We start from the raw sequence: 16,450 nt of genomic DNA on the forward strand, positions 1-16,450 counted from the left end.
TCCATTCCTCTGCCCTATTGTCCTTTTAAATCTGGCTAATGGAAGTCAAGTCAAAACGACTTAGCTAGGCTTTGTGGGGTGATGAGTGCTGGGGGAGCTCACCTTTTCACATTACAAGTTAAATATCACTGGAAAGAGACACTCAAAACTGTATAAGATTTACTTGAAATGAACCTCATGATTTTTATACCAATCTCCTGATTATTTTTCTCTGTTTTCTGATTTTGATCACTTGGGGTTGGCAGTACTGTCACAATACCGGACAACAAGTAGTTGTTTGTCTCGGCTGGTAAATATTGACTTGTTTTGCAAGACTGCCCTAAAGTAATATTTCCAGAAATGACAATAGAAATACATTTGCTTTGGGGTTTGTTTATTTTGTATTGCACTAATAGGGGTAGCCATATGGGTCTGAGCATTTGGGAAGGAGGATTTGTCAGCTGGATCATCTCGTCTATTTACTTATAAATGTAAGAAAATGCATGCGGAGGTCAACAGGGCAACTATTTTACTTGCTATGCATAGAAAAGATGTTGCTACACTAACTGAACTATATGTGATGTTTTGAGAGTTTCACAAAATAAAGATTTTAAACTCCTGTGTTAAACTGAAATCTTTAACAGAACCTTAACTACAATGCTGTGACCAGCTCCACCATAATATGACTTGTATCCCAGTACATTCCAAAGAGTTACTATAATCATGTAATGGAGAATCATGAAAAAATCACAACTTTTACTGGTGCCATCATTAAGTTCCTCAACAGCACATTCCTCTTGATTAAAACATCAGGTTATGTCAGAAAATCTCCTTGTCACTGAATGGTAAACCTTGTATTGTAAAGTAATAAACTGATGAGTTCATAATTAACAAGCTCTCAACAAAACCCCATATCTGCACTTGCAGATGTTTTCACTGAGCCTATCACCCACAATGGCTGCATTTATTCCACTTTTGTGTTTTTCCTTGAGGTCTGGCTGCAAATATTATCTGCTGAGCATGAATATTCTACCATGTATTTTGAAATGTGTAGTTGACTGAGCACACTTTCAACTACTGGCAAATATTTTTACCATTTAAAAAAAAAACGAGAGTATGCATTCTTTTGCCTAAAGTATTTTCTTGATATCAACATATTATTGAAATTAAGTTCATTGTGCACTGTAAGTTGGTAATGAAAAGACTTTCCTTAGGCTATTTTTATTCTGATATAAACATTTTGGTAGAAGCACTTTAACATGTCCATGCACACTATTTTGTTTCTCTAAAATCACACACTTTCTCTGCTAAATAGAGCTTTTAGCAGTAAATAAAGCCATGGACCAAAAAAAATTTCATCCTTGTTTGCTGTTGCATACTTTTAGAAATGCCTAGCTTTTAGCTGAAGGATGTCCTATTTAGAAAGAAACCTAAGGACATAACCATTGAAAACTACAGACAGTGCCTCCTCTCAATTGCCTCCAAACCCGTTAAAATACATATTTAGAGATAGAGAGAAAAAATATTATCTTACATTTTGCCGATGGGTTACTCTTCAATATGTGATCTGCCATGGGGAGGAGAGGTTAGGATGACAGCTGTTCATTACAATTCCTTCTTTATTAGAAGAGCTTAATTCTGCTTTTGGCTGGCTGGCCCATATCTGCTAGCTCTACCACAGAACAGCACTACTAAAAGCTCCTCCTTCATGTCGGCATCTGTCTATTTACTCTCAATAACAAGCAAAAACAAAGCTTTCCACAATGCCGTTTCACAGTGCTAAAAATGGGCTGCGAGCAAGGTTAACAGCTTGAAACAGGAAGAAATACTCTTACAGATATGTCCAAATCTCAATAGGTGGAGATTCGTGGTCACTCAAACCATCAAATTAGCATGAGGGGAGTTACATTTTTACATGTGCATCAAAAAAAAAATATTCTCTATAGAATTGGCAGCCAAGGAGTGGAAGACTGTAGGACAAAACTGTTGAATGTACAGGCACCATTTTTACACTAATATATATGCCATGCAATCCCAGTGACTTCATATGGTTGATGTGACTGTTATTTCAATTTTCACATGAGAATTTGAATTCATGCATTTAAAAAACATGCTTTCCAGTTGAGTTTTATATAGGGCAAGATAGCATAGAAAAGTGTAAGGAAGTTTAATAGGCTTAAAGCCTTTTGAATGTATGTTTCAACTATGGATGAGCTAACAGGCAAATGCCTGTTATCATGGGTGCCTGAGGATAAACCCAAAATACTCAACCTTCCCCTGGGCACCCTGAATTGATGAGGTAACCAGGCGTTTTATTCCCAGAAGTGCTGCCTCCAGAATGTGGTGCACTGTTTTCTATTAAGAATGGCTAACATGCACCTTCCAGCATTGCAACTAGATTCCTAATGAAAGCTATAATGCTTCTTAACTTTGTATTTGTAACACATAAACTCTGTAGGCAATATGGCAATGTTCTGATAATAGTTTCCTGTCACGCTGGCCAGACCAGCCTTCAAACTTATAGAACAGCTCAGTGTAAGCTCGAAAGCTTGTCTCTCTCACCAACAGAAGTTGGTCCAATAAATGATATTACCTCTTCCATGTTGTCTCTACAATAAAATAGTAAGACCAGAAAAATAAGATACAAAAATAATCAATATGTCCAGAAATTAAGTGCTAACTATGTATGAAAACATATTTACTATTTAATCTCAGCCCTTTCTCAGAACATTATCCTTGTTTTCTTTACATAATCGCTAAATACTGGGCTAAAATTAGGTCAAAAATTCAGATCAGATCATCTGACTCGGTCCAGCAAGATGAGAGAGAGACTAAATTTTTGCTCAGTCCAATATGAGGCATGTTTTATTTCTTGTAACTTATAAATGATCCATACAATATTTCTTCCATAATTAACCTATCAACATGTGTTGAATTAACAATCATACCAAAAGGTACATCAATGCCACTGTTAGTGCACAAATACAATGCTATGTAGCACTCCTAACCCTTTCTCAAGAAAAATTTATAATGCAAGGGCATTTTAATTTTTGTAGGTCATTTTTCACATTGTATTTACAGAACACTGGCACCATCTAATGCATTTCACTGAATTATTTTATCTATCTTAAAAGTTTCTACCCATGTAACTGAGAAAATAAATAAATTACTCCATGCTATTTTGTTAAAAACCGTGATCAACCTTCTTCTAAAAAGAATCATTTTGTACTCAAAATGAATGGCTCCCAAAAATGGTATTATTAATGCCAGGGAATGTTTTGGAAATTGTATCCTCAGTCAGGAACACTTCTAACCCAAACAACATTTGTTTTGAGTTTTTTACCTCAGCACACTTCATCATGTGGTCTCTGGTCTTTTCATGATTTTATGCCTGCATGTGTTCCCTAGCAACTCTCTATCTCTCTAGATCATATGTGCAGGAACCAAAAGTAATCTAAAAGACCAAAGTTAATAGTGCAAATACTTAAGGATAGTTGCATGAAACAAAGAGGGGAAGTAATAATCTTATGCCATATTTTATGCCTGCCACTTGTCAACAGGGAACATGGCATTGGATAAATCCCTTGAGGTCTCCACAGGGAGCAGACTTACTTGCAATCAACTTAAGTGGTTTTTGATGTCATTGCTCTTTTAGACAAGTCGGAGTTCTTCCAGGTTATCACATTTTTCAGTTCTCTTCATAAAAGGGGAGAATAGCCCCCCCCTTTCCCACCCCAGACTGTGTGCAGGGGAACCTGTGGGAGGGAGCTAAAGGGAAGGAAAACTTGTTTCCCAGTCTATGGAACATTCAGCAAGAGGCCAGGGCCATTTTCAAAGAGTTTTTGTGCCTCTATGCAGCCGTGGTGCCCTTCAGACATACGAACTCCCTGGCTGTGTCTCCCCACTGCAAGTGCTTCTGTGGCCAGCAACAGCCCCCAGAAGGATCCCTGCTATCAGGGGAGGCTCTATCAGAATGGTAATGTGGCCTCAGGTTTTATTATCCTTCCTGAAAGGCCACTGGGTGGCATGATGCAAATCCATCCCCAGATCTACTTCCATCCAGCACACCCCTGACTCCTTTCTTCCTGAGAAAGGAGAGATTACCACCCCACCGACCCCTGCCAGGCACACAAATCTGGGAAGCATGGCCTGGCTGTGGGTGGTTGGCCTGTTTCCTCAGCCCAGGATGGACTCATTTTCACACCCACATCTCTTTCTGGGCACAGTTTGATTGTTTGGTGGCTGAACTGAAAAATAATAATAACCCCCCCCCCCACACACACACACACACACACACAATTGGTTTATTTTGACTCCAGTGATTTTTTTTTGTTTGTTTTTTTATCACCGAAACAAAGTGTCCAAATGGTTTGAATGACTTTGACATTAAAAAAAAAAAATCTTTTTTTCCCCAGCCGAAACAATTTGCCAAATGCTCTATTTGCCATCCACTAACTAAAAACAAAACCAAAGACATTAACACCTTGTTTCCTTGTCTATACCAGGGAAGTTTATCAACAAATTTCCCCTATTGCTAGAATCAGTTTAGCTCCACTTGGGGCATCTTATTCTAGACAGCCTGCCAGCTGCCATGGCATGTAGGTGACAGTGAATAGTGGTGCTAGTAACTAATAACTCATCTACACTAGAGCCAGCATTAGCAGCAACAGGCCATTTTCGGCAATATTCCTCTAGGGCAGATGTGATTTCTGTGTCTTTTCTTCCTTCCCAAGTGTGAGGTCTGCGGAACCGTCTGTGTTAGTGTGTTGTACAGACATTTACCTGTTAAAATCCAACAGTGGGTAAGTTGTGTGTGTGTGTACGAGAGAGGGAAAGAACAAATATATACATTATATAGCTAGTTTGCTTACACAGAGAAAACAGAAAGGAAACAAAGATGGCACAGATTAAACAAAAGCACAACCAGCATAAACCAAAACAGAAAACTAACCTGTTTTCCTTATGGCCAGTTAATGTAACCTTATCACGTCATATGTATTACAACTGAACCATCAAAAAAACCTACATTCTCCACTCCCAAACATTCTCAAGCACTCTAAATATAGTATGTCCCACAAATCCCTAAGAATATTCCAAAATGCACGTTTGATTACTTTTTGCTGTTCCCCTACCATGTCACACTGTCTTTTCCCCCTTCCCCAAACATAAAAGTAGCATTCAAACAGAAAATCCAAAAACATCAGGAAACACGCAGTCACAGTTTCAGCTTTTGTTGCTTTTTCACCCAGAGCGCCAGATCTACTTCTACTGTTCTATTAACATTCCATCAGAATTAATGGGCTATTAAGGTATCCCTGGAATATTCAGCAGCACAGCAGGTCTGTTTTACCTGTACAGTACATGGTACATTTTGCAACATTTAATCACTTATATTATTATGCTGAAGATTCACACTGGGGGAAATATTCAAAGAGCCTCCTATCTCTGTGTGTTCAAATCTTTCATTTGCATATGCAAGTTTGGTACTTAGATGGGTGGTTACCTGGTTTGTATTATACAATTTGTCCTTTCCCTCAAAGCAATGTAAGATTTGAATATGTAAATATGTCTTTTGCTCATCCTTTTCTCCTGTCCATGAAAGTGCACAGTTCTCATTGACATCCCTGGGAATTTGAGGCTAGATCGAGTAAGCACTCTGTTCTTAAGCTGCTCATTAAAATCTATGGGAGTTCTGTATTTAGAACATTTACAGAATCCGACCTTTCGTGCATTTATGGGATCTATTCCATTTCCATTTAAATGAATGATAAAGTTTCTGATGGCTTCAGAGAGAGCAGGATGATGAAGAGATCCCATAAATAGCAAGTAAGTACTGTGAGTTCTCTGATATTATTAAAGTATTTTTTATATAAAAGCATCAAATCGAGAATAATCTATTTTGATCCACAAGGAATATTCCCTAATGTCCGAATCCTGCAAACACATAGGAATGTACTTAACTTTACACATGAGATGTTCCATTGGAGGGATTACTCAGATGTACAAGTTACACATTTGAAAGTGTTTGCAGGATCAGTTCTCCAAGAAATGCAATTTAATTCACACCAACCTAACTTTTATTTAGAAATCACACTGATGAGGGCCCCAAACTCATACATTTGGTTCGAGATATATTCTGTTAGTTAAGAGTATCGTCTTTCTCACATTTCTGAGGACAGAGCCACTCTGTCATTCATGCATAGTGTAAAACATATGACATGAACAGCTCGGTGTGGGGGCAGATCCTCAGCTGGTGTAAATCAGCATTAGCTACAAAGATATTACTAGAGCTATGCTGATTTGTACCAGCTGAAGGTCTGGCCCTTTACTTTTCAATCAGTTTTACAGACCATACATCTGAAGCCAATAGTCAATGGGATTATTTTCTCATGGCTACTTCCTTGCAAACAATGTTCTTTTTATTGATATATTTACCGTTTTATTGCTTCTTCTTGTTTGCGGCGTTTTTCATTCTTTTCTTTCAAGTAAGCCAGGTTTGTTTCATTCCTCATGCGATCATTCTCTCGAGCAATGTCTGATGCATTCTGTATAACCAAGCCATCATAGGCCTTCATCCCCATATCTTCAATATACTGGAGAAAAGTGCCCAACGTGACCTCCTCCTGATTAGAATTCATCATTTTGCAGGAGATAATGGACGAAGGAAAGCAACACTTCCTGCAGGTTGAAAGACACATGATACCTTAATCAGTGAGCAAAAAGCTTGCAGTTTATTACAGATAATATGTTGTCAGTAGCAATTTGCAGTGCTTGGCAGGAAATATTTTTGAGGCCAGCCTCCTACTTAAATTTATAGCAAACAAGGCAAAACAAAACAACCCCCTTTTCATGTAAGTTGCCCAGAACCACTAGGTTATGGACATTGTAAGCTTGTGTTATCATGTGATCTTAATACTGTTTCTCGGCTCTCCTTTCCCTCCTCCCCTTCCAATTGTTTATTACATTCACTAAATTGCATCTTGTCCTTGAGTTGATTGTAAACTCTTCAAGGCAAGGACCCTGGGTCCCTTTGTGTTTGTACAGTGCTCAGCACAGTGGAGTCAGGATCCTACCTCAGGTCCTAGGTTCATATTATTTACTAATGTTTTTAAATCACACTTTGAAGTGCCATTTATAAAGAGTTAATAAATTATTGTAACATATTAATAATAAGTCGTATGCATTATATATTGCTATAAACATTGGGGTTATACATGGTTGTAAGCCATAGTTTCAAGCAATTTATTGGACTCTATAACAATTGGTAATTTATTAATATATATTAACTATTTGTCAATCCTTTATAAATAGATTCTTCATATAAAGTGTGAATATTTTTTCTGTCTTAGGTTCTTATATGGTCTCCATCACCTCACAGTCTTTTAATGTAGCTATCCTCACAACGCCCCTATGAAAGAAGTACTATTATCCCCATTTCACAGAGGGAGATTTGAGACACAGAGAGACTAAAGTAATTTGTCCAAACTCATGCAGGGTTTGGGTAGAATGAGGAGGAAGGATGGTATCATTTCTCGGACAAGTACTGAGTCTATGTAACCATAATACAGCATAAGAACAATGCCAGGACAGTGAGAATACCTTAACTGATTTTACTGAGCAGGCAATGGGAGTTCTGTCTGCATGTGGACTGTAGCGTAGGAGCAACTGTTGAACTAGCATCAAAATATTTTCTCTCTTTGTTATATAGTGGTATGTTTCCAGGCCCATTTCAGCATTCTTTCATGCTGCTGGATAAGTAAAATTCTGATGTGGACAGTTATTAGTTTTAAACACAAAATTAAAATCTCTAATAGATTCCAATAATCACTGTGCACCTGTGGGCACAGCCCACACCCTGAGACCACAGTGCTTTTAAATTCACAAAGGAAACTGAACTGGGAAAGGCAGAGGTCCTCCCCTCCCCACCGACCAAAAAAAAAATCATCTTTTTTGTTTAGTAATTTTAGCTGTTACTGGTAGCAAAAGTAAGTCAGGTTTCAGACGGAAATATTTTTGGTGTCCCATTAAATACAGACAATTTCATTGCCTTTACTTCCCTTTTTTTTACAAAACAAAAAATATAAATGTAAAAATGACTTTAGAGTAACATTAAAGTTGAGCAGTTAAAAATCTTAAAAGTCAGAAAGGACTAAGGCCCCAATCATGCAACCTATTCCCTCCAGGCAAGCCCTCGGCACCCATGCAGAAGTCCCCCTTTTAAATCCACTGGGGCTCTGTGTAGGCACAGGAGTCTCTCTGCATAGAACAATATGCAGGATCAGCACCTATCTTAAGGATCTCAGAGCAGAGTCAACCTGGCAGCCTTGTTCTTTGTGTAATTTCACTGGCATTTCAACAGAAGTGAATTTGGACCAACGTGGCTACCTCTATAATAGTTATGGAACTATAGGGCCTGAGATGGCAGCCCTTACTTGGACAAACCTCCTTTTGCCTTCAATTTAAATTCTGCCTGATAATGGAACACAGGACTAGATTCAGAATCATTCTGTCTCCAGAGTTTGTTTTCTTTTAACTAGAGATTTAGAATCTAGTCCCTTCCCTTATTTTAAGGTCGTTTACATTTAGACTTAAACACTTTCTGGGTATGTCTACACGGCATTTTGGAACAAGCGGGAGCGAGCCTCCCAGCCTGGGTCAACAGACTTGGGGTAGCAGAGCTCATGCTAGTGCTCCAACTATAGCTGTATAGAGAGTGCTTTGAAGCTGCGGTTCAAGTTCTGAAGCCTAGGAAGGGGGATGGACTACAGAGCTCAAACTCCAGCCCAGACTGCAACTTCCAAGTGCTGTCTATACAGCTATTCTTAGAGCTCTAATACAAGTCCCCCTAGCCTGAGTCTGTTGACCTGGGCTGGAAGGCTTGTTCCCATTCATCCAAAATGCTGCATACATGTACCCTTTCAGTGTACATAAAACAGTAACACATGTGGTAGTGACAGAGTTCCTTTAAGGTAAGGTACATTCAACCATGAAATCCTGGCTCCATTAAGTTAAAGGAAATTTTGCCATTGGTGTCACTGGGGACAGAATTTCACCCTTGAAGAGTATATTTACTGTATGTTGATGAGGCTTTGGGGCCTGATCCAAAGTTCATTGGTCAATAGAAAGACTCCCAATGACTTCAATGGACTTTGGATCAGGTCCTAAAGAATTATTAAATGGAGAATTATTCTGATCTTTTTCACTGAGGCATACAGAACTTTGTTTGTTTATTACATGTCCTCCACATGACTTGGTTACTGCATTTTATTCTGCGTTCTCTTTTTCTGAGGCCTAAAATATACAGGCATTTAACAATATGAAAGAGCTGCTTAGCTAAGGCTCATGTTACAAAGAATTTTATTTTTTATTGAAGTATATTAATCCCTAGGTCAAAGCAATATGGAGAAGGCAAACATACATGTGCTCAATAGAGATGAGTCTCTGTTTTGCTGTATGCACTGGCCAGATATTTTATTATATTGTGTTATTGTATTAGTTACTATTTATTACTGACCATGTAGCTAGCACTGTACATTTCTTTGGGGTTTTAGAAACATAGAGTAAGACACATTCCCTGACACAAATAGTTTACAATTTAAGGATGCACTTTTGCAAACACTACTGATCACAGTTCTAACTACTGTCATAGCCCCATTGAAGCCATTCCTGCAATCACTTTATACCAAGCATATCACTGTCTGCTTAGTCCCATAGGATTCAGTGTGTTGTATTGACATCAGTGGCACTACATATTAAAATAAGTAGTGAGATCAGTAGCAAATGTTTGCTGGATCAGATCCTAAATATCTGATATAATTTTTGAATTTTGCAATCTCATGGCATTTGCCAGTATTTGAAACTTGTATCTGCCATGCTTAAATAGGGCATAAACTTCAAACAGCTGGGACTAGTCAAAGCTTAGAGTACTTATTACTGTAAACATTGCTACTTTATTAATCTATCCTGTGTAATACGACAGACTGATTTTTGTTAATACACAATGGTGTTGCTTCAGACATTTTATTACTTGAATATCCAGACTGGTGAGAATGTGTAACCAATACATGTGGCCCTTTGAGTCGTAATATGCATTATCTACAAAAACAACAAGGAGTCTGGTGGCACCTTAAAGACTAACAGATTTATTTGGGCATAAGCTTTCGTGAGTTAAAACCTCACTTCTTCGGATGCATTATCTGACACTCTCTCTTGGTAATGTAGGTTATGAACAACACTGATCAACTGCTGACCAAAGGTTTTAATTTCTGGTAAACTCAGACAACAAACCATTTCCAGTCATTTATCATAGGAGATAAAAGTCAAGCAAGTATTCTGTTTGAGTACATTTACATTTGATTACACATCTGTAAGTCACTAAATATGTAATGTAAGCCTGAGGTGAGGCAACATTTTGTCACCCCTGTTGTGCATATAGTGCTCCTGGAGTTTTAATTAGCTGGTGATGAGAGGAAGAGAATCATAGGGCCACTTGCATCTTGCATAATCAACTTGTTTTCAGTTTGTTTGATTTTTGAAACTGGAAAATACTGGCTAATTGTTACATGGAGGTTGCTTAATTTGAAAAATTCTCTTGTCCCACTTTCCACCCCTCTCTGAGTGGACATATATACACGGGGAGGGGCTGTTTCAAAAACACCTAATGTCAGCCTAATTCTGCTCCCAGTGAAGTCAATGGTATGGAATAGTAATGATAAGTCAATGCCACTGATTTCATTGAGCACTTTTGACAATCGATCCTACAGTGAGGATATAGCTAAAAAGGTATCCAAGGCATACACTTCATTTAAAAAAAAATTACATGAAAGGTACATGTGTCAATTACATGAGTAATCTCATCCTGAGAAAAGCTAGGGCGCTTATTGTTCTCTGTTCACTATGTGTCTAGGTGGTTTTAGAAAACACCTCAATCCATATGTTTGTCTTCATTTTCTCAACTATTCTATGGATGCTTTTATGACTACAATAAATCTGGGCATTTTCTCAAGTGTAACTGTATATGCTGGATGACTTGGCAAGCCTATAAAGACTGGACCTATATTTATCCCCATAAATGTGCTATGCTACTGTGAATACCATTATATTTATTAATGTATACAATAGAATGCAAAAATGTTATATATTGATGTTCCATAATATCAATGAGTAAGCATTCTGGGAAGGGTCTTGGAAGTCAATCGCTGTACATTAGCAGGACAGTTTTTTGCAGGTCAGGCAGGACAATCCCTTCTTCAAAAAACATCAAGTTCTGAAAGTCTCATCACCTTCTCCTCTCAGCCAAGTCAAAGTTGAGAGACATTATCAGGGCAACATGGAGCAACTTACAGTGCCACTGCCCATGCAATCAGCTGACCACATGAAAGAAATTAAACTAAATTTTTGCCAACTTTTCTAGAAATGCATACAGTTTACTGGCAAGGGCAAGCAGTTCCCTGACTGATTTTTGCCTATTAACAGGACTGACTATAAGACACTTGTAATACTTCAGATGTGATTTCTGAAAATGTGGGTAAATAATGCATGGTGTTTCACAAAGGTGCTATGACATACTCTAGTATATCTTTTTACATTTGAAATATAATTTTCTATTTGATCTGATGCATAATGTACAGAATCCTAGTATTAAAAAACTAACACCCATCCAGAAAATGCACAGTCCATGTGCAAGGAATGCTAGAGTCAGACTACTAAGTGCAGTGATTGCATGTAATATCATGCTGTTGCTATGTTGTAAAATTCAGAGAAGTGGCTCCACCTTTATTCATGATTAGGCCACCCCAAGAATCTTCACAGTTGCTTTTCCTCCTGCTTGATAGCCTCAAAATGCAGCTGTGCTACATTAAAAACTGGCAATGTTGACATTAAACTGAAGGAGCTTGTTCAAATAGTGACAAAGGCACTGATTGCGTTCTTCTCAAATCAATGGGAGGCATTTTGTTTTTTAAACATAGGAGGATTAAGGCTGACACAACTCAACAGTGGTGTAGTACATGTCATGAATCCAACCCTGGATTCATGGGGGATATGTATTCCACTTCATTCCTGCTTTCCTCCCTGCATACTCACACTCCTCAATTTTAAACCCCATTCACTTTAGCGTTACTTGTTGGCTATCTCAGCAAAACTCAATATTTCAAAAGCATTTTGCACAGATCAAGAATGCTAAATTGCCATCCTGCCCTTTGAGTTTGTGCTGCAGTGTTCCAGTTGCTTGCAAGGCAATAAGTGCAAAGTAGACAGACCACATCCGACTTTCACAAACTAATGACTACAGCCCCACTAATAAGGGCCTCGTGGTACTGGGGAGTTGACAGTATACTTTTCCCTCTCCAAAAGAAGCGACTGCAAATACGTCAGCAAATGGAATGAGATGCTGCCTTCCATGAAATCGCTTCTATACCTCTCATAATATTTCTACCCCTTTGCCAGGCAAGCTTCCATATGTTAAATATTTGATTTGATTAATTGTTAAAAGGAGAAGCATGAACAAGCAGTGCATCAATAAAAGGCAAATAACGAGCAGGCATGTTGTTTGTCTAAGTAGTACTACACTAGATTCTAATGTCAAACAGAGAGCAAAGTCTCTATGAATTAGGCACTCAAGCTTTCCTAAGTCATATCATGTAGTTTGGTCTTTTTTTTTTATTAAATAGAGGCTAATTGAATCTTAAATGCAAATATTTTTTTACAAGTTATCTTTGCTAAGATTACATAGTATCCATCTTACACTCATATTGTGCAGTGTAATGAGCACCAGCACCTGAGTGAAAGCCACAGAAGCTAAGTGATGCTAAAACCTTCACTTAAAGAGGTTAAAATTGGCTCTTTGGGAAGAATAAAAAAAACTGCTATGTATATTTAAGAAAATAGCCTGTGGCTATAAACTTTCACCTTTCAAGTGTAAAGGTAATTCAGTCAAGAGTTTAAATAACTAAAAAAATACTCCCCAAACCTTGGAATTTGGGTCACTTCATGCTGCATTTTGGGCAGCAGAAAGATCATTGCCTACAATGTCTCCTGTCTGCTTTAGAATTTAGAGAGCTGTTGTTGTTTACTTTGCAATAAGACACTTTGATCAAGGTGCCTTTTCAAAAAGCTTGAATATGTTTCATCCGAATTACATGATGTCTTAAAATGTAACAAATCTGCATTCCTAACAGCAAGCACTTAATGTAATTATGAGATTTAGATTATCCAGATACTACTGGGGAGAATTAGAAAAACATTATGGGCAAACAGAGATGTGTATTTGAACTCAGAAGAAAGAAAGAAAGAAAGAAAGAAAGAAAGAAAGAAAGAAAGAAAGAAAGAATCAGCTTCTTGTGTACGTGATTTTTTCCCCTCCCTTAAGAAAATGAAATGGAGATTTTACTACTAAGAGTAATGTATTCAGATGTTGTAAAATATTAATAATGTGGCATGTCTGATAAGTAACTAACACAGATGTTATGAATCATATCAATTAATACATCAGAATAGAGCAAAGAATGTTTTTAATAATTTAGCACGGCTTTTTACAAATGAAAAATCCAGCTCCAAATGTTCCTATTATAAACACAGCTAATGTGTGTAGGTACATAAAATAGTCTGAGATACATTTACAGCATTGTTTAGTTAAGAAATAGCTTAATTAATCTGCCAAAAACAGATAAGCAAACTTTGGCATTAGACATCCCTGACTACAAATTATTCCAGTTTTGTAAGTATATTTTTTTCTTATCCTTCTCTAATTAGCACTGTATTCTATTAACATGCTCAGAGAATTTTTAAAAACATGTACATACCAAAATTTAAGTCCACGGGGACTGCTAAGTGCAATAATCAAAGGTGACTTTTGTCTGTAAAAGCCCTTTCCTGTGGTTATCTCAGTGCAGTCTGAAGGAATATTTCAGCACCATAAGAAACAGATTTGCAATTAGGCTCAGTTTTTCTTCAGTTAAAGTGCATTAAATCTTGTTGGCAAAGATGCCCAGATTGTAGAATTCTGCATCACTAGAAGTCAGTGGGTTATGTTAAAGATCTTCTTGGTATAGGATTAAAATGGCCTTTAAAGTTTGGCGTTTAAAAATGCAGTGGCAAGAGAAGACAGGTGCTTGCTTCTTTAAATCCACATTCAGAGAACAGAGGGCATAGAAAATAGGAGGGTACAAACAGCACCCTGCTTTGCGGTCCAGCTGAGAAGAAACTGGATGATGTTTACCCACTTTACAACGTAGAAGATTACACCACCGTCATATGCAACAACACAGAGATTGCTAAGGTGCCTCATTTGAATGTATTCTGTGGAGACAAAAATAAATGAAAACAAGGAATAGAAAACATCCTATCCAAATGGCTTCTTGCAGCAGAAAAGATGCTCTCTCTCTCTCTCATTGCCACTTAGATATAGAAGGTTTGAAGCAGTCTAGCTTGTGGCATCGTCTCTCTCCCCCGTGACTTACAGGCAGGCTTGCTCTCTCCAGCTGCCTTAGTCTGTTGATGCTGCTGTTGATTAATCAGGGATTCTCAAACAAAGAGCAAGCCTACCTTCTGATATAAGCAGTAATCTGGTTCTCCTCTCTTTCTGCAATCCGCTTGTATTCAGCAGCCAAGCAGCCAGCATTCTAGTACCTTGGATAGTTCCTGCTCACTAGGCCCATTGGAAAACGGATGAGAAGAAGCAAGTGAAGAAATGACAAGAGACCGGAAAACAGCATCATTCTACTTCAGATTTCAGCTCCCAGGGGTTCAGTTGCTCATTAAAGCCTCCTATCTAGGCAACAGATTCTCTCTTATCTCCACTGTACTGTAGTCTGATTAGCAAATAATCCAGTGGGAAAAAAATCTGCATTAACAACACCGTACATCATATTTAGCCTCTGTAGGTAGTAAAGAATATGAAATACACACACCTTAAAAGAAAAAGAAAGAAAAAACTGTTCTTCCTCGGAGAATGTGTAAGTTAACCTTTAGCCCATGTTATGGCTCAAGGAAATGAGCAGCCACTTAAACGGAACATCTAGGTCTCAGTTTGATACCTCATATTGATATATCTTTTGCACTCACCCTCACTGTAAAGCAGTGCAAGGCGCACAATTACTGCTGACGCAGATTAGGCTGCTGCTTGGGGAAAGATGGGAGGAGCTTTTTAACCTCATCAAAACAACCTTCCACCACCTGCTCCCATTGCATGAGAACAAAACTATCCTACTTGGACAGAATAAGCATGATCTGTATGCTGCTTGCCTTTTTTATTTTTTCCATGAGAGATGCACTCAAGAATCCAGCATGCTGCATTATCAATATCCAGAATGTAACTATGCAATTCTATAACTCCCTAAATTTGCAAACTCACTTTCTCAAGGAAGACTTTTATTTCTGTTTCTTAATTTTTCACTGTATAATTGTATTTGCTCATATTCTATTTGCTCTTCCTGGAATTAATGCAGCTCGTCTTTGTCACCCAAAGCTGCTAGATCAGACACAAAGCAAAGGCGCTCAGTCCTAAACCGTGAAGCCAGTGAAAATGGAGATGTCAAAATGTACACAAGAAGGTAACTTACACCATTGTCTAACATCAATTCCTCCCCCCTTCCTCCCACCGCCCCTGCACACTGAATCAGTCACTTCTTTACCTTGCATGAATTTTAAATCTAATATTATACTAATGTTTGAGTGATTTTAGAAAAAATAAGAAGTGAGGCTTACTGGATAAATTCCCATCAAATTGGTGCATATACCCTGCAAAGGCAGTATTACTATGAACATGAAAACTAGCAGTAAGTAGCCCCTTAGACAGGACACACACATATCTTTCTGATAGGAATAATTTGGGCAGATTCATTATGTCAATGTTCCAGCATAGGAGTATGCTCTGTTTAGGCACTTCTTATATCCACCCAGAAGCTTTAACAGGAGCAAAACTTAACTACAAGCTTCCTGAATAGTGGAATAACTTGGTATCTGAGCTCCAGCCTGAGAAGCACATGATACTAAAAACGGTTTAAACAGTAATAATAAATAATTCAGTTACAATGTACTTTGTGAAGGTGGCTGTGCCAGAACACTCAGCCTTGGGGTGCACACCATATCCCACTGCACCTGTTATGGCTTATGGATCTTTTAAAACTGGGAGTTACAGTTTGTAGGTCATGTGCTTGCTCCTTAGTCATGTGCCCAACAGGAAATTTTATATAATGCGGTCAGGCAAGGGAGCAGGCTGGAGGGACCCTGGGGCAGAGAGGTCCTGGGAGAGGCCCTGCACATGTCAGGTGGAAGACCTGGGAAGGACACAGCTGCAGGAAGCAAGAGCCAGCTGGAGAGGGCTGTAAGGGCCATGAGCATCTGGAGAAAGGGACTAGGACAAGAACCTGAGGGGCAGTGAGTGTTTGGGTTGCTGGGTTTTTGCTTCTAACTTCATAAAGAAACTCCCTGAGAAGAGGAACTGGGACTGTGCTGTTCGGAGCATTATTTC

At 38.3% G+C, this 16,450-nt stretch overlaps 1 protein-coding gene across 3 annotated transcripts in view; it reads right to left on the minus strand.

Annotated features, from left to right (window-relative positions):
- Positions 1-15,095, minus strand: part of NYAP2 (neuronal tyrosine-phosphorylated phosphoinositide-3-kinase adaptor 2) — a 174,561-nt gene extending 159,466 nt beyond the window's left edge. Inside the window, exons 1-3 of one of the 3 annotated variants that reach the window (XM_024103220.3) lie at positions 14,524-15,095; positions 13,782-14,277; positions 6,415-6,657 (exon numbers count right to left, since the gene is read on the minus strand). In XM_024103220.3, the coding sequence (XP_023958988.1) occupies positions 6,415-6,620 (206 nt within the window). In that variant the 5' untranslated portion in view covers positions 6,621-6,657; positions 13,782-14,277; positions 14,524-15,095. Of the gene's footprint in view, positions 1-6,414; positions 6,658-13,781 lie in introns of all 3 variants that reach the window. The other 2 variants (XM_008165880.4, XM_024103221.3) reach the window with 2 other exon arrangements.
- Positions 15,096-16,450: the final 1,355 nt, after the last annotated feature.

Source organism: Chrysemys picta, chromosome 9 (genome assembly GCF_011386835.1).
Source record: "Chrysemys picta bellii isolate R12L10 chromosome 9, ASM1138683v2, whole genome shotgun sequence".
NCBI lineage: Eukaryota > Metazoa > Chordata > Testudines > Emydidae > Chrysemys > Chrysemys picta.